This window comes from Aplysia californica, unplaced genomic scaffold (assembly GCF_000002075.1).
Source record: "Aplysia californica isolate F4 #8 unplaced genomic scaffold, AplCal3.0 scaffold00634, whole genome shotgun sequence".
Taxonomy (NCBI): Eukaryota; Metazoa; Mollusca; class Gastropoda; order Aplysiida; family Aplysiidae; genus Aplysia; species Aplysia californica.
The window spans coordinates 307635-329984 of NW_004797904.1; the positions used below are offsets into that span (position 1 = coordinate 307635).

Below are 22350 nucleotides of genomic sequence, written 5' to 3' on the forward strand. Positions count from 1 at the left end.
TTACGGCATGACGGGCCTGCAGTTCTTAGACCTGTCCAAGAACAAGTTGAGCAGCCTTCACGAGGACCTGCTGCAGTACATGACGGCGCTCACACATCTCAACCTGTCCCACAACTCGCTGACCGACAGCCAATGGTTCTCCGTCTTCCGGCACCTCGAGAAACTGGACACTCTAGACCTGGGCTCCAACAATATTTCTTCCCTCACCGACGACATGTTCCTGCCGCTGCCTAAACTCCGCGCCCTCTCGTTGGCCAGCAACGCTCTAGAGGTCATCTTTCCCAAGACATTCCGTGACCTGGAGAATCTGGCGGAGCTTGACCTGTCCAAAAATCCCTGGTCGTGCACGTGCGATCTGCTAGCGTTCCGAGACTGGACCCAACGCGAGAGCGCGCCAATCGTGAACCTCCACGCAGACAACTCGAGTCTGTACGCGTGCCACTCCCCGCCCCGCCGGTCCGGCGTTCACGTGAGTGACTGGGGCACTGACCAGCTGGAGTGTGACCAATCGCTGCTCTACCTGGTCATTTTCGGGTCAGTCGGTGCTTTTCTCATCATCGCCGGAGTGGGGTCCACGATTGCCTACCGCTTGTGTAAACGTTGGAGGAAGAAGAGGAGGGAAAGGAAACGACTGGAGATGTTGGAGGGAGGGAAGAAGAAGAAGAGGGGGAGGAGGAAGAAAAAGATAGATAAAGAAATCGAGGACAAGGAGGACAGAGAATTCCTCACGAGCGAGGAGATCGCCGAGGAGATCAAAGACGCTGTAGAGAGGCAAGAGTATCTAGGTCAAAGGTTGTGGCGGAGAGAGAACGGGTATGTGGCGTTCCCGGGGGAGACGAAGAGGTACCGAGATCAGAGCAGGCTGGAGAGTAAACGGCGGTCAGAGAACAGGGAGCTGGAGGAACTGGCGGTCAAAGTTAGAGAGGACAACAGAGTCTATGTTGAGGCTGATGATCTGGTAATGCTAGAGAGAAAAGAGAAGGATAGAGAAAGACGCGTGGATGAACTTAACTACGACAAACTACGGAAAGACGAGAGGAACGCTGCGGATCAAAGGAGGAGGAGCAGGGAGAGGGATGAGGAGAGGAGAGACAGAAAGAGGGGAGAAGAGGAGAAGTCGGCGGGAAAGTCCAGACACGAGCGCGGAAATGTCAAGGAAGGGGAGAGAGGAAGAGATGGGGAGAGGGGAAGAGACGGGGAGAGAGGGAGAGACGGGGAGAGAGGGAGAGACAGAGAGAGGCACCGCCGCGACAGAGAAAGCAGAGAGTACGTGAGCGTGGAGGGGAGAGACGTGGATCACAGAGAGCGCCCCCGGTCCCGGGACGACTTCCCGCAGCACGCCACGAGAGAGAGGCGCCTCAGACCGGAGTACAGCAGCAGCCGCCGGTACGTCTACAGCCATGACCCCTGGTACAGGTCAAGGTCACCCCGGAGGTCAGGGCCGTACATCATCGCCTCCCCACAAGCCTTCCCGCCGGAGTTGGTCGACGTCTGGGAGCGGCCCAGGGGGTGGACGATCCAGGGGTACGGCGGGCGGCGGCGGCCTTCCGAAGGCGGGCGAGAGGTCGAAGGTTACTTCACGCTTCCTGCAGGGGCGGGGCCAGGGGCGTGGCGGGAAGGAGAAAGAGTCCCGCGGCCCGCCCTAAGAGCCTCCGCCCACAACATACAGGCAGAGAGGGCGCCCGCAGAGGTCCGGTTCCGGAACAGAAACGACAACGACGATGATGTTGACAGAGAGGAAGAGGGGGAGATCGATAGGGGGCGCTACTATCGCCAACAGAGGAGTGCCGACGGAACCAGGATGGAGGGCCGGAGAGAGAGGTCGGTGAGCTACCAGCACATCCCAGGAGGCTCCACCCACGGGACGCCGCGGCCGACTCACGACGCGAGAGACAGAGCCCAGAGGCAGTACGAGCGCATTGACCAACAGAGCCGCGACTCTCTACAGCAGAGGGCGGCCTCCCAGCCCTTCCTAGCCCAGGAGACCACCTCTGGTTGGTTATAACGGACGTGGTGACGTCAATATATCATATTATCGTGCTAGACAATTAATTTGTACAGAGTTTGTAGAGCTACCCTTGAACTTTGTTGTTCCTTACCGACGTTTCCCCCCCTTCATTGTATCGATACACACATTTGTTTTTCACACGATTTCTCACATAGAATAACACAATACTATCATCATCATGGGACATTTGGAAAGACGCTGCTGACGTTCTATTATTACTGCCAATTTATCTTAAAATAGGCGCAAAGAAGCACAGTTCATTTCAGGCTGGACCAAAGTATGGTATGACTGACTACAAGTCGAATAAATAAGGGAATTCTAGAACTTTAGGTTTTTCTAGAACTTTAGTTTTTAGAGAACTGTTAAGGCGCTCTCCTCCCACTACATTCAGTCCAATTGAGACGGAGATTTAGTCCATGTATCTCACCTTTTAAATAACATGGCATGGTTTATAGGGGCGTAAGAACCCACACAATGCTCAATTTTCTTTCTAATCTTTTAGTTTTATTTCTTTGCCTTCTGTTTCAACTGAACAATTTTCTTATTGAAGTACTCTTTATGTTCTCAAAAGAAATAGTATTAGCTCATACAGGCATTACACAAACTGAACTTGAAGGGAACGAAGCTTTTAAGAAAAATATTAGCTAGGATACACAAAATAATATCATCGTGTATGTAAGACAGAAAGACAGATGACCCACAATAATTCAAGGAAAGCTTTCCAAAGAAAATACCACATTTGAACTGTGAGACAGAACTTTGAGCACAGAAAAATAAATACCAAACGTTACTTTGAAACTTGTAACTTGTTACAGACAGACTTCCTCACACCGCGGCACTATGGACTCGCCAGACCTAGAGCTGTTCTGACCAATGGTAAATATGTAATGTTATCTCTTGTGTAGAGGATCAAAATAAATGGACGCTAACAACATTTAAGAATTCCTATTCTCTTCATACCAAAGGCATTCAATGATCATTTCTAATAAAGATAAAAAGAAAAAATAACAGTCTTGTCGTTACTGCATTGTTTGTATACTATCCATTTCACTTAGTTTTCTTATTGAGTACATGTACATTCAAACTTCCATTTCGTTTTAGTACGAGAATGAGTTTTATCACACTTGCAAAACAAATAAGTCATAAAAGAGCAAAAGATTAGAGGTGTTACTAGAGAATAACATACAAAGAAAAGAAGTGGAAGAGATAAGGACAATAAAGGAAAATAAATGTTTAATAGGAAATGAAGAGCAAACCACATCAGAGCACACCAACTCAAAATTCTTTCATAACAACAAAAGGAAAAGAACCAACGAGGATCATGCCATAGAGCGCATATGTTCTATGCACTTTACAACTATCATTACCTCAGCATACCCCACAATAGACAGAAACATGCTCAGCTTCTCGGGAAGCATACCGTGCAAGCAACCAGTTGAGCACTCAAACACTAACAAACATTGGTACTTACCACAGAGTCTCCGACCTTCTCAAAGACAGACTGCTTCAAGGCATCCAGCTGTTTGTTCGACAAGTGTTTCTGAAAAAAACAAACACAGCAGAATATGATATAACTAGCCGGGCCCCCTTTCGATGAAAGGAATGATCGGTGCATTAACATCAACTGAAAGTCATTGGCCTACTATATTTACACACTACTGGATAGGAGCAATAAACCTTGAGAGATGCAAAAAATTAGAAGGTCTAAATCTATACTCTCAAAACAAAATGTGTCTCCCAAAATATCACTTTCGGCACTTCCGCTGTGAAGGACAACTACGCAGATTTGTTTCGTTTCTCAGTGGAATAATCACAAAAGCCGAAGAAGGATGGGAACTTTTTGTCAAATATATTTATCTAAATTCGAGAAATGAATAAATTTTTTAAAAACAGCTTCTGCCATGGGGATCTATCTATCATTTTGCAGGTATTTGCCAACTTTCAACTCTGTAGCTGTCGTAGTTTTATGGGAAAAGTGACACACGTGTTTCCAAGTTGCCAAATTCAAATATATAATAGATGATAATCATACTATATAGCACATCCATACTGGATAGCATGCTTTATGCACTTTCAAACTATTCTTTCCCACAGCAAATCCTTGTACACAACTCAGAATCCTTCTTAGTTTCTCGGGAGGTATACAGTGCAATTCTGCGAGTTGAACACGCTAAAAACAATATGAGGCAGCGTGGTGGAATCAGGTTCTCGTCAATTTTTGGGCATATTGAGTTATTGGTATCACCTTAAAGCTTGTTCATTTGTCTTGCTTTCAATGAAAAAATTACGCATCCATCTTCAATAGAAAAGGAGATATTTTGGATTGAAGGAGGTGGGGGTCACCTGATTTAAGAGGTAAAATTAGAGAGAAAATGGCCGCCAAAGGTTGGTAAATTCCAAAGCTGGAGAGTCCATGGACACTGTAAATTTATATTTCTGTGCCTTTAATCAATGTTTTTGGTGAAATCCCTAAAGGAATGTGTTTGTAGATGGACATAAAAGGTGTTGAGCCAAACAACAAGAATTTGACAAAAATTGCTAAGTAAGGAGAAAACTGCTGTTTTCTTCGATTTCATTATTTTGACAAGAGCCTGTTTCCATCACGCTGCCTCACATATCAAACTGACGGGATACTTTGTTATGTATAGACATGTACACATTCCCTCCTGTGAGAAGTGAGGGAAATTTCTGTGAAGAGCTTTTCCCTCAAACACAACATCGGACCCCTGACGTAAGGGACTGAAAACCTCCACCTTCATGTTGAGCGTCTAAGGGCCTGACCCCTAGACCACTAACACCATAATTCAGCATAAAGCCACATTGTTGCTCATATAATTGAAGCATCATGCATTTTTCCAATTGGTCCTATGAACATCTTTTCTTTTATCACTGCACTTGAACTGAGTTAACCATAGGCTTCTCAAGGTGTAAGATATGCAAATTTCATTTCATATTCTTTCAAACAAAGAAGGACGACTACGTCAAATAACTGAATTTTTTTATTTTTTTTTTATTCGCACAGAATAGTCAATGTCATTTTTTATTCCACCCATGTCCATCTCAAAAATCATATGAGGAGTCCGTGGGTAAAAACGAGAATAGTCACAAACTGAAAATCAAAAGTGTATCAATTTTGAACACTTGTCGACTCATAACTGTATATCTGTTCAACTGTCGGTTGATTATTGTTGCTAGATTACCCATTCAACAAACATAACAATAAACCACCAATCAAACAAACATAAAGTCCACAAGCTTTTAAAATTGTCACCCTCACAATCCCCAGTTTGTGACTATACCTGTTTTTCCCATGAACTGGACTCCTCAATATCGACAGCATCAGTCCACAATCATCTAAATCTGTTTTTTGAGGTTTCCACGATAGAGTCGTTATTCAAATAAAGATTTCGTAGGGCATCTTATGACAGAACTTTGTTCTGTTTAGTTATTCCCTTCTCAGTTTTTAATTGAGAGCCCAAGACATGGTTGTGATTTGACTTCTTTCTTTTTATTTAATTTGTCAAAACAAAACTAAACAAAGCAAAAAAGACATGGACGCTTGTGGAAAGATGCCTTCAAGATGGGGGGGGTTTTGGGGTATTTATACAAAAGTACATATAACAATCTGGCTCCCTTATAAGAGTGACCATTAAGAATAAAAGCGTTACCAAAAATATAAGATAAAATAGATAATAGAAGAAGAGAAAGTACTGAAATAGTGTACAGAGCTAAAGCAAACTAACAACTAAAGCAAACTAACAAACAGAGAAATATTCAACAAACATACCAAAAAAGGTCACAAAACATCTGCCCTGTACAAACCTCAAAAAAGCAGAGAGGATGTGAACAAAATGAGTCCCGATGCAGTGGAATCAGGCGCTCATTAACTTTTGGGGCATAAGCATTTATTGATAATTATGATCCTGTTCATTTGTCTCGATTTTCATGGAAAAAATACTCACCTATCTTGAAAAAATTTAGAGATATTTCTGATTGACAGGGTTCCTGCCATGTACTCACCACCAAATTCAAGGAGATTTCAAGGAGGTTTCATGAAGAAATTTTAAAAATTCAAGGAGATTTTGTCAAGAAATTAATGGCTTTTTTTTATGGCACGTCAAGAACAATAATACAGAAATGCCCGGCCGCTGAGCGAACTTGCACCCCAAAAGCCTATTTTCGATAGGCCTAAAGTTGCTCGAAAAGAATGGTAGTTTTGATATTCTGACAAAAATTTTGTTCATGTCCGATCCGACAAAATTCAAGGAGTTTTCAAGGAAGTTCCACAAATTCAAGTTTTCAAAGAGATTTTTCCTTGAATCCAAATTTAAGGAGTTTTCAAGGACTCTTTGGATTCAAGGAGGCCGCAGGAACCTTGGATTGAAGGCGGCTGGGACCTCTGGTGTCAAAGGCAAAAATTAGGGCGATAATGACTGCCAAAGTTTTGTGAATTCCAAAGCTTGAGTCCTCAGAAACTAAAAATTTACATTCTTTGTACCTGTGATCAATGTTTTTCAGTACACTCCAAAAAGAAATGCATTTTTTAATGGATATAAACAGTTTTGAGCCCCCAAAAAATTTGATAAAAATCACCCAAGGAAAAAAGTCATTTTCTGCGACTTCATTCTTTTGACAAGCACCTTATTCCACTTCGTCGTGACAAAAATGCTCTTGTACTTACCACTCCGTCTTTGACTCTCAGAGCCTGTATGGAGGCACCAGGTGTCTCTAGATAAGGTTGAAAGACAGGGGGACAACTGTCACGAACAAGATCAGTCACCTCTACCACCTGAGGAGGCAAAGATAAAATAATGTAGGTGTTCTTGTGCCCCCATTGACGCAAGTTAGATAATTTAGGAGACGGGCTTCCGGACAGGTCAGTCAGGACCTCTTATTAAAACTTAAATTCAGACCTTATACGACCTATTTGAGTTGCAAGTGCCATTAAACTCTTATTAAAATGAACCCTTCAGCATTCATGTGACCTATTCGTGCTGCAAGTGCAATTAAACTCTTACTAACACTAAAACTTCAGCACTTGTATGACCTCATTGTGTTGCATATGCCATAAAACTCTTAAACCCAAGCGGCGCTCCCAGCAACCAAAGCCTCTTCTCCAACTGACCAAACATCTCTCCAAGTAGCAAGTGTACTGCACATAGGCTCACCTGAATTTCTCATATACGTACTATGAACGTGAATTATTTCCTGAACAGCTTCTCTAAGGAAAGCTACTCTCCTTTGTCTTTGTATTTATTTAAGTCCGTTCTTTGTCTTTATGTTTCTATGTGTCAATTCTTTGCGTTTGAGTTTATTTATGTCAGTTCTTTGTGTTTGTCTTGGTTCATTTATGTCCGTGATTGGTGTTTGTGTTTATGTCCGTTCATTATCTTTGTGTGTTAAGTTTATTTATATCCGTTCTTTATCTTTGTGTGTTGTGTTTATTTATGTTCGTTCTCTGTCTTTGTGTCTATTTATGTCCATTCTTTGTATTGAATCAAAACACATGTGAAAATAGTAGAGCCTCAGATAAGTTGAGTTATGAAAAAACAAAACAGTCCATCAAAATATGGAAATCAATTCCAGGGTCAGGGATTTAAAACTAAAAGTCAAAGATTAAAAACTAAAAGTCAAAGATTGAAAACTAATAGTCAGAGATTTAAAATTAAATGTCAAAGATTTAAAATGAAAATGTCAAAGATTTAAAACGAAAATTTCAGAGATTTTAAAACTTAAAGTCAGAGATTTAAAACTAAAAGTCAGAGATTTAAAACTAACAGTTTAAGATTTAAAACAAAAAGTCAAATATATAAAATGAAAATGAACATACCTGCCAGGGGAGCCTGAGATCAGGCTTATCACAGCCGTACTTGGTCATGGCCTGGTGGTAGGTCATGTGAGGGAAAGGACCTTTGACCTCTCCCTTCTCCCCCGGCCAGCTCCGCTCCAGCAGCCTCTCCACCAGCAAGACCACGTCTTCTTGGGAGACAAACGACATCTCCAGGTCCACCTTGTCCACACCGGAATAAATCAACATAATAATAATTATAATAATAATAATAATAATAATAATTTTTAAAAGCAATAAAAATTATAATAATAATAATAATAATAAAAATAATAATAATAATAATAGTAATAATAGTAATAATAGTAATAATAATAATAATAATAACAATAATAGATAGCATTTGTATAGGGCAAATCCCCGCTCAAGAGCAAGTTCTATGCGAACAATTATAGATAGCATTTGTATAGGGCAAATCCCCGCTCAAGAGCAAGTTCTATGCGCTTCATACGGTGCAACCAGCCATTTATAGGCGCTAAAACACTAATATACTGACTTTTGTCAACATACACACATACATATAAGCACACACATACATACATACACACAACCACACGCACACATGCACGCACGCACGTACACACTCACACATGCACACACACACAAGCAGGCACACACAAGCACACTAGGATCAATCGATGCACCTAATTAAACTCTACAACATTATCTTTTTTCAATTTTATATAATTTTTGACATATTGCAATGTTGAATAACGATGAAATATGAAGTTTTAATTGTTTTAAATATTTTAACTGGTTTTTTTAGTCTCCCCCCCCCCCCCCCCCCACACACACCCGTACCCGTCCCATCCTTGCCCAACATGCATTGACATGGTCACAAAAAAATGAGTAACTAAAATATGTTTTCCTTGTAAACAGGGTCTTACCGCATTGCTTTTTTAAAATCTCACATCATAAACAATATTTGCTTCAGAATTTTGCAGTGGTGGCAGACGTAATGCACATTGTAAGTGTAATGAAAAAATAAAAGCAAATAAATTGGAAAAAAAATTCCCACATCTGTTAAGTCAAAAATTATAAATATATAAGAAATGATAGGCCAGGTCAAACGCACTTGAAAAAAAGACAGACCTAATGATGTTCTAAGTTTTCAAACATTATCCAGACCACACTAGCACTGTAATTGCTCAGTCTGAATTACTCAGCTCCAAATCTATCTCTCTATCTATCTATATTACAATAAAACTGGCATCTAAAACATGTATACAGCAAAATTTGTACATAAAACACAGATTTTCCACACCCTACCGATTTTGCTATGTGCATGCTGAACTATTATTAATATCATTATCATTATTATCAATATCATAAATATTATTATTATCATTATGTTGTTATTATTATTATTATTATTATTATTATTATTATTATTATTATCATTATTATCAATATTATTATTATTATTATTATCAATGGTATGGGGAGGCAAACCTGTGTGAATTCTGGCTGCCTGTCAGGTTTTGAGCCCTCGTCTCGATAGCACCGGGCGATCTGAAAGTAGCGATCGACGCCCCCCACCATGAGCAGTTGCTTGAACTGTGAGGACAAAGTAGAGGAAACTGCATGAAAAAGCAGCACAGATGTCATCTGAAGAAGAGTCGTAGCCTAGGGACAGTTGTCATTGCAATGTCCTACCCTCCCCCTTCCTTCCAAAAACATCATAAATTATATGTCAAAATTGTTCAGTTTCAGTTTGATAAGAGTATAGCGGTGCTCACAACTATGTAAGCTCGTATAGGTGTGCGGGTATGTCAAAACACTTTAACTAAACCTTTAAAAATTTACCTTAAAATGTGATTTTCCTTTTGTCAAAACTGCAAAGGGAAATGATATTTTAAGCTAAAAGTTTTTAGTTTTATTATGTGTTTTATGGCATTTGCAACACACATGGGTCAGATAAACATAATCATAGAAGATTAAAGCTGTTACAAGTCAGGAACAAGCAGGAAAAAAAGGAGGGGAGATTAAGATAATAGATGCTTGATAGGAAAGAAGGAACAAAACACACCATAGCATCTCCTGACAACCCATATTATGGTCATACTTATTTGCACAACTATGAACATTTGTAGTGGATGGTTGGCAGGCGCTCTGGTGTAGTTTATTTCTTTTTCCTATCAAACATCCATCTTCATTATCTCTCCTGTTCATATTTGTACGTTACTCTCTAGTTTCACATTTAATCTCTGGCACTCATATAAACTACTTGTGTTGCAATTGCTGTAAAACTTACAAAAATAAACTGAAATTCTGACTTTGCAATGTAAGATAGTGGCCAATAGGGTATAACGAACATACTTAGAATAACGTGTAACTGTTACAGATAAAGATTCAAGGAATACAGGTGTAAATTAAGGATCTGAGAGAAATGATGATTTTAGAAAAAATGGTGGCGGTGAGTGATGATATGGGATTGCATTTATGTAATGTTAGCATTAGTCCTATCTTCCTCTGCTCCAATAAGTCACGAGTGATGTGGGCACCCTCTATCCCGTTCCCTACTGAAACCATCTTTAACTTAACCGTGAGGTTTTGTACACTAAGCAGTTGATTTACTAATAGTAAAACTGATAAGAAGCAGAAGAGGTAAACAACATCAGAACATCCAACTTGGAATACAAATCTCTATGAATACTTCCTCTTCTTCATTTTCAAATCCCAGATCTGAAAAGCATTAAAATTGTCTGTTCCAAATTGTTTTTAATGATCTTCTTCTTCTTCTTCTCGATCGCATCACACTTGAAATCTGGTATCTGTCATAAATTGGGCTATCCTGCTCAGTTCATCTGTCGGCCCGTATAGCTTCTCTTGTAGTGTCAGTGGGGTTGGCCACGTTTCCTGTCTCAGGGCCCTGTGTGTCTTGCAGTGCTGAAGAGTGTGTTGAACAGTTTGGTCCGCCTCTCCACACTGGCATTTTGGTGCTTGTGCTAGTTTAAAACATCTGTACATATGTTGTCTCATTCATGTGTTTTTAATGATAAAACTTCTGTTAAACTTGGAGAAAATGACATCAGTTGAGAACCTTCAAATCTGATCTCGTGGTGATTTTCCATCGATATCTTAATTCACAGATTGCAAGAAGTAACCCACTTTGTCAGTTGGTCTCACATATTTCGATCAAAACAGAAGATGGAAATAAAAGTCAGAAATGAATGCACATTTTCCACAATTGATAAAAATAATACATCTGACTGTTATGGAGAGAAAGCAATCAAGTATTGTCTATAGATAGATATCATACCTGTTGGGGTGACTGAGGAAGGCTATAAAATTTCCCGGGGGAGTGAGTTGGCACGATAAATTCTCGAGCGCCCTGAAACATGAAAAAGCCTTATGACAAACAAAGATTCAAGGCAAATCCGACAAAAGATTAAAAACTCTCGTTTTCCACACTGCACAGAAAAGTGTTAATAGGGAAAAATGTAAACACACGTAACAAAGTTCGTGAAAGACATAGACACAAGCAAGATGAAAATCTACACACATTGTTCACCAAGTTCAGATGTACAATAACTAAAACTTTTTTTTAATTACAGTTTCTTAATTCCAGGCATCTGTTGTATGTGGTAGCAACATATTTGGTAGAAATTCTAATCATAGATGTAAAAAAAAAAAAACCCAGTGAATAAGATCAAATAAATAAAAAAGAGGAATTTAGAATAAATGAGAAAGAGATATTATTAGAACTTTCGTGTGTTATCTTACTATTGCATTTAGATGATTTGGGGCAAAACTAGGTCGCTATGTACAGACAACTTTCTCAGCCTTCGCGGAACAGGTTCTCTAAAGGGCTGGTGGGTAACCAAGTGCTTTCCTAGGATAATAACCATGATTTTTCCTGAGCATAAACGCCAAGAGTAAATTTAAACTACTTTACTTTTGCTTTTCCGATCCAGCGGATATAAGCAAGGGTCAAACTCTACAAAACAGAAAAAAGCACTCAGTCCCATCACTCCTGAATCACAGAAGCAGGGGACGGAAACTTACACCTGGTGTGCGGCGGAAAAGTGTAGGCGTCTCAACTTCCACAAATTCTGCGGAGATGAACAAAAGGGATAAATGTAAGTGTACAATGATTGTTAATATATCATTCTCTCTTCAATAAAATTCTTTCAACACCAAGCAGTGATTTCAAACTTCAATTCTCTAATTTAAAGTGTACATGAAAACATCTTGTTACAGTAAATAAAGTAACAAACAATAAAATCAAAGAACCAGACACTTTTAATTGAAATGTTTCAGTTTAACTCTTATGTTGCATTTCAGTCTATTTTTAAAAGAATGAGCAATGATATAAATGAAATAAGAATTCTGGAAAATTATCTACATCTCAGAGGAGAGGGGGTTAATACGGGGGCCATCTTTTGGTACAAAATCTAAAATTGAGATATACATCACTAAATTGGTCATTAGATTTAAACAATTAAACCTATTTCCATAGTTCTTCATCTGCCCAGCAATTGCCAAAAAGGAATTTGATGTCGAAGTTTTCGTAAAGGAATGTGCTCGAGCTGCTGCCACCGGCTCACAGGCACAGAGGTTTCGACCACAAGCAACTAGGAGCAGCTTGCCAGAGGTGGGTAGTTAAAGAAAATTCCAGTTGGGACTGTTCTAAAATGTCGATTTTCATTCTGTTGTGCGTTCCCTGTAGCATACCTGCTAACTACTTCAGGACAAAACTGGAGTTTTCCTCAAAATCCTGCCTTAACGTCATAGTTTGGGGAAAATAGTTGAGGTCTTTAAAATATTAAGATTTGCATAAAAAATCAGCCACTGCAAAAAAATGCATTTGCAAATACACACAAATAAATGCGGGAAAAAATGGATTTTCACTTTATTTCCAATAAGTCATGCAAGTATTGCAAATAAAGCAAATAAAATGGGGTATTTTCACATCATTCAAGGTAATGTTATTTACAATTGATGGAAACAGAATTCAAGAAAAAAAAGGTATTAATGCAAATCTGAGAGGGGTTTCATGGACAATCATGGGGGGGGGGGGGATTGGGAAGGGGGAGGGCCCAGAGGTTCTTGATTTTATCAGAGAACTTTGCTGGTTCGGCGACCCCTGTAGCCACCCACCATTTTCGTGGGCAAGGAAGTTTCTCAGTGCCATGACAAACTGTGACCTCAGTCTGAGTGCATGCTGCAAGTGGGGCAACCGCAGCTCTAAGTAGCGATGTTTGATCCGCAGGTTCTCCTTCACCTAAGACAGCAGGAAACACAAGTCTTGATAACAGCCGCCTCTATAGTACAATCACCTGACAAACAAACAGCCACTTCCCATTTCCTCCCCTGAGCATTTTTTTCATTATAAGTATAAGGACACTGTAAAATGTCCACCTGTCAAAGACAACTGCTTTTCTCCTCAACAATAGGTGGCCATCTCGAACAATTTTACCTGTGTTTTTATTTTAAAGTAACTGGATTAACTGCTACCACACAGCAACAATAATGTCAAATTGAAAAACTCAAGAGACTTACATATCTCAGAAAAAAGTGCATCCTACATTGCATCTGTGGGTGCTCAGGTGTGATTTGCTCCTTCTTTCCTATCTTCTCTCTGCTCCTTTTCTTTGTAAGTTACCCTCTACTACAACTTCTAATGTCCAGCATTTATATACCAATTTTTTTGCAAGTGCCATAAAATGCTTACCAAAACTAAAATTAAAGACACTGTTCCTTGAGGAATTCCAGTAAGATGATAATTTCATACTACTATTTCAAAATCACTGATAAATTTTTTTATAAAACAGAAAGTGGTACCCTAGTGAGTGTTCACCTTGTTGAAAGTCCTGACTTCAAATGGCAGATTCGTCTTGCAGGGATTCAACACTTTAATGTCTTTCACAGCAACCTCAACATCACCAGTAGACATGGACTGAGAGCAAGATGTCAAATAGAAATAATGACAAAGCAACCAAGTGACAATGTCCAGATTCAGTTATATTAGAAGAGTTCAGAAGGTCATATCAAAAGTTATTAGAACACATTTTGTTGCAAACTAATGCCCAGATAAAATTTCTCTTATTTTATAAATTTTTAAAAGATTATATCAAATGCATTTTGATCAAATTTTGTGGAGAATTTATCATGAGATAAGATTCATGTGAACAAGAAAGCTTTACACCATTTTTAAAAAGATATAGCGATCCACATAGAATCATGAGAGGTATATGTACACATCTAAAATTTAATTTTTAGACATGATAGTTCAGGGAATGTTGGATAGTCTGCTCACAGGATAGTACATCAATCAACTGTGTTTCAGAAACTGCTCTGACACTTCTTCCACACAAGATCAACTAACAAAACACACTTATTTATTTACTGCACTAAAGAACATAAAGGCTTTCAGCAACTTGCTCTCACTGGAAAAATAGAAAGTAAATGAGACCGGGGTAGATCCGGAGAAACCTATTTGGAAAACCTGAACTGATGGGTGAAGGGGACACACAGGGACAATATAGGAAGTTTCAGAACATCCGAGCAGAGTGATGAATGGAGAACCATGATTGCCAAAGTCTGTTTCAGGTCCAGCACTTTATGATGATAAGGAAACAATGTATTTTTTAAAAACTCTATCTTTATTCATTCCAGGCTCGCCAGCTTTCTCAAAACCCAGTCAGGGATACACAACGTTAAAATATCAGATGACACCACAAAAACGATTACGTTAAGTGGGACTGGTTTTGGTGTAGTACATGAGACAAAAAGTCTCTCAAATTCTCCATTGCTGAATTTCAGTCAGTCCTGGGAAACTCAAAACAGTGGCCAAGCATGTGTTTTCCATCAAACAACTTAAAGAACTCACTTCATTTTCTTGACCTGGTGGCCGCAGCTGAACATCTCCAGTGACTTCCAGAACTGACTCTAAAGGAAAGTTCTGTGTCTCTTCAACCTGTCAAGCAGATTTAAGTTAAGAAAATTATAATCAGTCACTTTTACAGCAGTATAATTGAGAATACTATAAAAAAAAAAAGGCATAGTAAAATTTAATCACGATATTATTGTACAGAGAAGAATCACTGTAAATTAGAATAAATGTCAGATTTCTATTTCAGGAGAAGTGAAAAACAATGTAAGAGTGCCACTAACAGTTTTTATATTTCTCTTTAGACAATCCTTGCAATTTCTTGTGTTTTGTTTTTATTAAATAAAACTATGTGGTGATAATCTACTTCAATAGACTATAAAGAAAGAAATAAGTCAAAACAGCAAAATTGACCAGTTAGGATAAGAGTGTATTAAAGATGCTTTGCCTTGTGCTGTGGGATTAAAAGTTGGATGAGTCCTTGCCAGTCTCGTAAAACAATGAAAGCTCCACTGAGGCGATGATACTGCAGCCAGCCAGATAACCTGACCGTCTGCCCAACATGACTTCTGGTCAGCTCTCCACACAGATGAGTTCTGTAAGAAAATGATGTCCCAGTTGAGGCTGAGTCTTGTTCCTGGTCAGCTGGAGAGAAAAAGGAGAATAAACAAAATCTAAAAATTCATAAATTTCCAAAAATGATAAAAACGATACAAAATCAACAAAGATTTAGTCCCCTCGTCATACAAGAATAATATTCAAAGATATTTTAAATTTCACTGAATTATAATTATAAATAAGAAATATTAAGCTAAAGTTGGGGGGTGGGAAGGTGAGTTGAGGTGGAGGGGTGGGAGAGGCTTCTAAACGTCTTTTATTTATTGATGGACACAGAGATAGAGTAATAAAAGCAAAAATTCAGACTTGAGAGCCTCATCTGAATTTAAGCATTGGAAGCAGAATTCAAAACCTTGATTCAGTGTAGCAAAAACAAGAATCTCTTTAAAATTCCAAATAATAGAACCCACCCTGCAAGATTGACCCCTTCATGACACGTGTTCAGTTTATCCTTCAACAAGCACACTTTTGGATTCCCACGGACAAAGAAAAGTACTAAATTTAGAAGTCAGTTGGCTAATAGTCAGACCTCGTTTGCATAATCAACTATCTCTAAAAGGAAAAGATTTCTTTAGTTTGAAAGGAAAAAATATTGCTGAATGTGAATTTGCAATTAAATTTTCCATGCAGTGCATGTTTAAATAGAAGCAATGCCGAAGACAAACTATGACAGCTAGGATTAATTCGTCATCATGGTCCTCATGCTTCAAAAGGCAAATCGTCTCCTTTGCCGTATGAGAAAAAAATTAGGAAGGGAGAGTATGGCATATTGGTCACGAATGAGTTAATAATGAATTTTTAAAACATATAAAACCCCCACATCACATCCCAACCAATCCCTACTTGATCATTAATCTATTAAAAATGAATTAAATGAATCCTTATTTGTTTAGATTCTTTTATTAATGTCTAAACTCCGATAATTTCAAGGGTAGTTTTTATTTTTTTAAACGACAAGGGTTAAAAAATCATTAAATTGAATCAAAATCAAGGGATCAATCTAAAGCAGGGGCAGGGGATGGGTTTGAGCTTCGCGTGTTAGCAATGAACGATGACCATCAAATAAAATTACTTGAATTACCTCTGCTAAATAATCATATATATGTTATCTTACCCTCTGCTAAATAATCAAATGTTATCTTACCCTAACAACCCTAGCAGTAAAAAAAATTAACGATTGGAAATTCCTTTAGCACCTGAATAAATAACATGTCATATTTTCTCTCTTCTTACGATGGAAAGATTGAAAGATTGGTACAACTTAAGAATCTGGGTCCCGTCTGTTTAGACGTGACATCATCCACACAGAGTACTGGATATATAGATACTGATTTAAATATTCGGTATTGATGTTTTGAATACCAGTCATTTCGTCAAACGGTCATTTCATCACACCGGTGCAGTCAAGATGTCACAGTCATCTCGTCACACCCCAAATCCACAAGGCTGAATGGAGACTGTCAATATCAAACGCGAATTGTCAAAGCAACCGCAAATCACGATTTTTGGGAGAGGGTTGGGGTTGTGTGTGGAGGGACGAGGGGGGGGGCAGTGCGAGTCGTTGTGCCTATCTGATCAGCTACACCGTTCATAAAATGTATGTATTGACAAAATTGAAATCTATCGAGATAGATCAACAAAGTTTTTAGGTATTATAGATGAAAGTTGAAAGGTGTGATTGGCAATACCATTACCATATTATTAGTTCTGTTAAAAATTTATTAGTTAATAGAAGTGTGTGTATATATATATGGTACGTACTGCGATTGCTAAAAGCTAGATCCTTACTTTCAAACATTATAAAGCCTTAATTAACTCTTTACCAGACATTGTTTTTGCCGTATAATTTAAACAATATTATGTTCAACTATGGAACAGTTTGGACGAAGATCTAATTTACATTAAAATTAATAGTTTATATAACTTTTTTTTTAAAAAGCTTTAGCTGCGCTGATCCCCCAAAGCTCTACTTGGCCTTGCTAGCATTATAACAATTTTGGAGAGATTTAATAAGGGCTATACATATATATAAGTGAAGTCATTTCGTCACACATAATTGGGGTGTGACGAGATGACTGTATGACAAAATGACTGGCTACCAATGTTTTATCAGTAGATCTAGATCTAGTCTAGAGATCTAGATCCAGACTAGACTCTAGCCTACAAAAGGAGCAGTAAAATTTCACTTGTTTTGATTAAGGCACAAGGCAAGGGGGGGTTTCAGGTGGGGCCCCTGACCTATCAAAAACATGGAGGGGAGGGGGGGCAGGGAGACCATAATTTGATGTTTTGCAATTAGATCTAGAGTCTAGGTTTGAAGGCTATCTTTTCATATCAGCACGGGCATCAAAAAGTAATCGTTTAGTTTAGTCAGAACCAGAGTAATCGTTTAGTTTAGTCAGAACCAGAAGTAGATTAGATCTAGATCTAGATCTAGATCTAGATCTAATTGTCGTTGGGGTCAAAACTAGTAACCCCAAACGGGACCCAGAGTCTGAAGTAGTAGATCTAGAATCTAGATCTACAGAAAGATTATGACTATGGCGTCTATAGATTAAATGTATGAGTATTCTATTGTATTATTGACGACTGACAACATGCATTCCAAAGTCAACGTCGTTTGTGCCTGTTGTAACCTTCATAAACTTTACCAACCCCACCCCCTAGATATACTCCATCACAAATCTTGAATTCAAATCTTAAGTACAGGATGGGTGATTTATTTCTCCTTCTCTCAGACACAGGCCTTACTTGAAAAGTATCTGCTAGAGGATATAAAGTTTAAATTCTTGCGACAGTGTAAACACTGAATGAGATATCGACGGCAGATTCTCATGGGGGCTGCCATTTTGAAAATTTTGAAACACTTTGCTTGCAGTTCTGAAAGTAAAGAATTAGCCGATATAGATCTAAAACTTGAAATAAACAAAATTGTTTAATGTAATAATTAATTATTCGCAATGCATGTCGTTGTGCTCAGCGATAGTAAGAAAGCAGCAGTTTCTTCATGAAGTATAGTTTTGTTCATAGTTGGGTTTTTTTCAGAAAGGGAGTAAAAAATGTTTTAAGGAGTATATTGGAAAAGAAAAAAAAGATTGAACTGCCCTACAGGTTCTGCATTTTCTGAAGACAAGAACTGAACCGTTAATATTACAGGCCTAGCATTTAATATTATTGTATTAATGTACATTACAAACCTGGAGAAAACAGAGGACATCAGAAAGACAGCAATCATAGACGGGGAGCTCACACGACTCAATGTAGACATCACTGCCCTGCAAGAGATAAGACTTGCTAACTCTGGTACCCCTAGGGAAAGAAACTACACATTCTTCTGGAAGTGTCTTGGGAAGATGAGAGAGGAATCCATTGTGTGGGCTTTGCAGTACAGAGCAGATTGCAGAACAGGATCAGCACCCCCCAAGGTATATCCGAACGTATCAGTGTCATGGATATGGAAACCAAAACTGGAAAGGTTCACTTCATCAGCGCCTACGTCCCAACCCTAACAACAGAAAATGAGAAAAAAGACCAGTTTTACGAGGAACTTCCGGATGCTATCAACAACGTCCCAAAAGTAGACCAACTGTTTCTCATGGGCGACTTCAGTGCAAGAGTAGGTACTGAAAACAAAGTATGGCCCACCTGTCTTCGACCTTTTGGGCTGGGAAAAATCAATGAGAAGGGTCAGAGACTCTTAGAATTCTGCACAAATAACAACCTTTTCATCACTAACACCTTCTACAGTGGCAAGGACAGACATCATCGTCAGAAAGAAAGATGCCAACATGGTAAAGCAAACAAGATCCTTCTACAGTGCAGACTGCAACACAGACCACCTTTTAGTCATAGCTAAGGCAAAGATAGTCTCAAGGAAAACCCCAAGAGCTGAAAAACAAAAGAAACCTAAGATCAACATAAGAAATACCAAAAACCCAGCGTTAAAGGCAAAATTTCAAGAACATGTAAAGGAAGAGCTCCAACATCTAGATAGCTCATCCCCAGACAGCATGTGGAATAGCATGAGATCAACAATTTATAATTCTGCGTCAATCACTTTTGGAATAGAAATACCTTACAAGGAGGACTGGGTTGAAGCAAGTGCATCTATACTCGCACCTCTACTCGAGAAAAAGCGTAAGATTCTGACAGAACACAACACAAAACCAACAGAGAGTACAACAGCAAACAAAGTGACACCTCTAAAGTCTGCGACAGGTGAACAGCTGACAGACAAGAAGAAACAAATGGAAAGATGGGTGGAATATTATTCAGACTTATACTCAGAGAAGCGACATGTTGATAGACAGCTACATGAGGCCATTCCTCAGCTCTCCTAAATGTCAGAACTTGATACAACACCAACAGAAGAACTCTCCTCTGCAATCGACGAACTCGCTTACAGAAAAGCAGCAGGAAATGACAACATACCTGCTGAAGTGCTGAAAGAGAACAAAGAGACCCTCCTCCCATATCTCTACAAACTACTAATGACTTGTTGGCTGAAAGAAGAAATTCCACATGACATGAGAGATGCCAAAATCACCACACTCTACAAAAACAAAGGGGACAAAGGAGATTGCAACAACTATGGAGAACTTGCCCAGGGAAAGAGACAAAGAGGAAGACCAAAATTGAGGTGCAAAGACTCCTGCAAAAACAGCTTATCTAAGTTTGGAGTAGATGTTAACATCTGGGAAGAAATAGCTGAGGACCGGAAAACATGGAAGAAAATTATAAAGGAAAGAACTATAATGCTAGAGAGCAGCCTTAGAAACAACCAGGCTCAGAAGCGCCAACGACGAAAGGAAAACAGCGGAAATACAGAGCTTCGATCTACGACACTGACATGCAAGCACTGCAACAAAATCTGCGCTTCAAACATAGGAAGAATTAGCCATGAAAGAAGCTGCATGATGAAGACAACCTTGAGACCATCTTAAGCTAAATTGACCGTCTGCATAGACGAAAAGAGCCATAGCAATGTACAGTTGAAATGTCTGAGCCAGCCACCGAGTAGAAAGGTCGTTGACTTCGACAGCTGGACGTATTATACAGTGTCATTTTGATGTAAAGATTATCCAAGGAAAGGAAGTGGGAAGTGGCAGTTTGTACGTGTGATTGTTTTATACAAGTGGCCGTTAGAACGTCATGTCCGACTGTAGTTTTACTTTTAACCAGTGGCGCATAAAGAAAGCGCCCACATTTTCTGCAAGATGCTGTCTTTGATGATAAAATTGTTATCCCATTCATAGTTTATAGAGTTGATTATCCCAAGAGCTTCACCAACTTTTCTACTGTTCGTGTACAAATAAAAGCCGTAACATAGACACATTTTAGTATTCTTGTATGATAGGGCGAACAATGGAGCAATTACTGTATTACGGTATTCGTAAAATTCTCTCTCTCTCTCTCTCTCTCTCTCTCTCTCTCTCTCTCTCTCTCTCTCTCTCTCTCTCTCTCTCTCTCTCTCTCTCTCTCGCTGTATGTGAGACCAGGATATAGGTGTGAATTTGATAGATAGATAGATAGAGATAGATAGACAGATAGTTAGTTAGATAGATAGATAGATAGATAGATAGATAGATAGATAGATAGATAGATAGATAGATAGATAGATAGATAGATAGATAGATAGATAGATAGAGTGTGAAAGGGGGGCAGAACAAGACAGGTAGAGAGGAGAAGTGGGAGGGAGACGAAAAGAGAAAGGAGGGAGGTAGAGCTTGTGTGTATGTGTGCATAATATGTGTGTGTGTGAGTGTGTATGTATGGGTGTGTGTGTGTGTGTGTGTGTGTGTGAGTGTGTGTGTGTGTGTGTGTGTGTGTGTGTTTGTGTGTGTGTATGTGTATGTGTGCCTGTGTTGGTGTGCTGGTGCTGGTACCATGTGTCTTTTTTTAACATTGTATCATATGCTTTTACGCCCCCCATCGATGGAAATGAGCTCTTTTCGGAGGCAGGCGTCCGATCCTGCATATCAGCCAAGCTGGGCTGCGGGGCACTCGAGTGGCCTAGAGGTTAAGGTGTTCGCTTCTCATTCAAAGGTCCAAGTTCGAATCCTGGAAGCCACCGAAAAAAATGTGTTCCCTAAAACTGTCTCCTCTCACCTCCTTTCCTGCTCTCTAACAATGTTCTGTCGTCTGATTTCGTCTCCGCTTTCTGCCCCCACCTCTGGGCTCCTGACTCTTTCTGCAGCCTTTCTACTGCTTCTCCTTGGCTCTTTCTTACTGCTGTCTTTCAGCCACACCGCTGATCTTCAGGTAGGAAAAATCTACACCTAGCCTTCTCGGACAAGGGCGAAAAATCTCGGAGGTCCCGCATGCAAGCTGTGCACGTTAAAGTTCCCTTGGAGGTTCAAAATCGATTAGAGTAGGCTTCGGCCGCCACCCGGGAAAAAATTCCAAATTTCCTACCATAGTGCCTCCCGCGTGCTCATATGACCAAATGCAGTTGCGAGCGCCGTAAAACACTTACCAAACCTGGGCTAAGAGAGATACATTGTCCCAGCAGAAAGACTGAGATACTCGATAAAATTTCACCCACACGGGAATCGAACTCATTGTCCCCTGCATGCGACAGTGAAACGCCTAACCATTGTACAACAGACAGTAACATTTCTGTAAATCATCTTGCCCTGTTATGGCTTATTGTTGCTTCTGAGGCAGGGATACTGAAGTATTGTACGGTACGTATTACATAACATTATTATCTGTACCAGTCTCTGTCTCTGTCTCTGTCTCTCTGTCTCTCTCTCTCTCTCTCTCTCTCTCTCTCTCTCTCTCTCTCTCTCTCTCTCCTACCGCTGAGATCACTTTTCTCATCAAAAGAATCTGGAACCAAACGATTAAGGTACTGGACAAGCCTGGTGGAATCATGCGCTCGTCAAAACAATGAATTTTCAAAAAAAAGAACCAAAAACCCCAACATTTTCCCGCTCATTGGGCATTTGGTATCGAATCTTATATTTTGGGCTCAACACTTTTTATACAGGCTTACATTTAAAAACACATTTCTGAGTGAATTTTACTACGAAAAGTTGA

General features: G+C 39.4%; 2 protein-coding genes across 2 annotated transcripts in view; one reads left to right on the top strand and one right to left on the bottom strand.

The window, feature by feature from the left end:
* Window positions 1-3016, top strand: part of LOC101850438 — a 9808-nt gene extending 6792 nt beyond the window's left edge. Inside the window, exon 4 of the mRNA XM_005107815.3 lies at window positions 1-3016. This exon is cut by the window's left edge and continues 692 nt beyond it. Coding sequence (XP_005107872.1) covers window positions 1-2005 — 2005 coding nt within the window. The 3' untranslated portion in view covers window positions 2006-3016.
* The window catches only part of LOC101852270 (aspartate--tRNA ligase, mitochondrial), a gene marked incomplete at its 3' end in the record, with an annotated part of 36714 nt that extends 18446 nt beyond the window's left edge, over window positions 1-18268 (bottom strand). The window contains 11 exon segments of the mRNA XM_013087763.2: window positions 3480-3548; window positions 6690-6797; window positions 7839-8018; window positions 9309-9413; window positions 11119-11190; window positions 11865-11911; window positions 12960-13083; window positions 13660-13758; window positions 14692-14778; window positions 15140-15336; window positions 18061-18268. Of these exon segments, the coding sequence (XP_012943217.1) occupies window positions 3480-3548; window positions 6690-6797; window positions 7839-8018; window positions 9309-9413; window positions 11119-11190; window positions 11865-11911; window positions 12960-13083; window positions 13660-13758; window positions 14692-14778; window positions 15140-15336; window positions 18061-18157 (1185 nt within the window).
* Between the last annotated feature and the right edge of the window lie 4082 nt (window positions 18269-22350).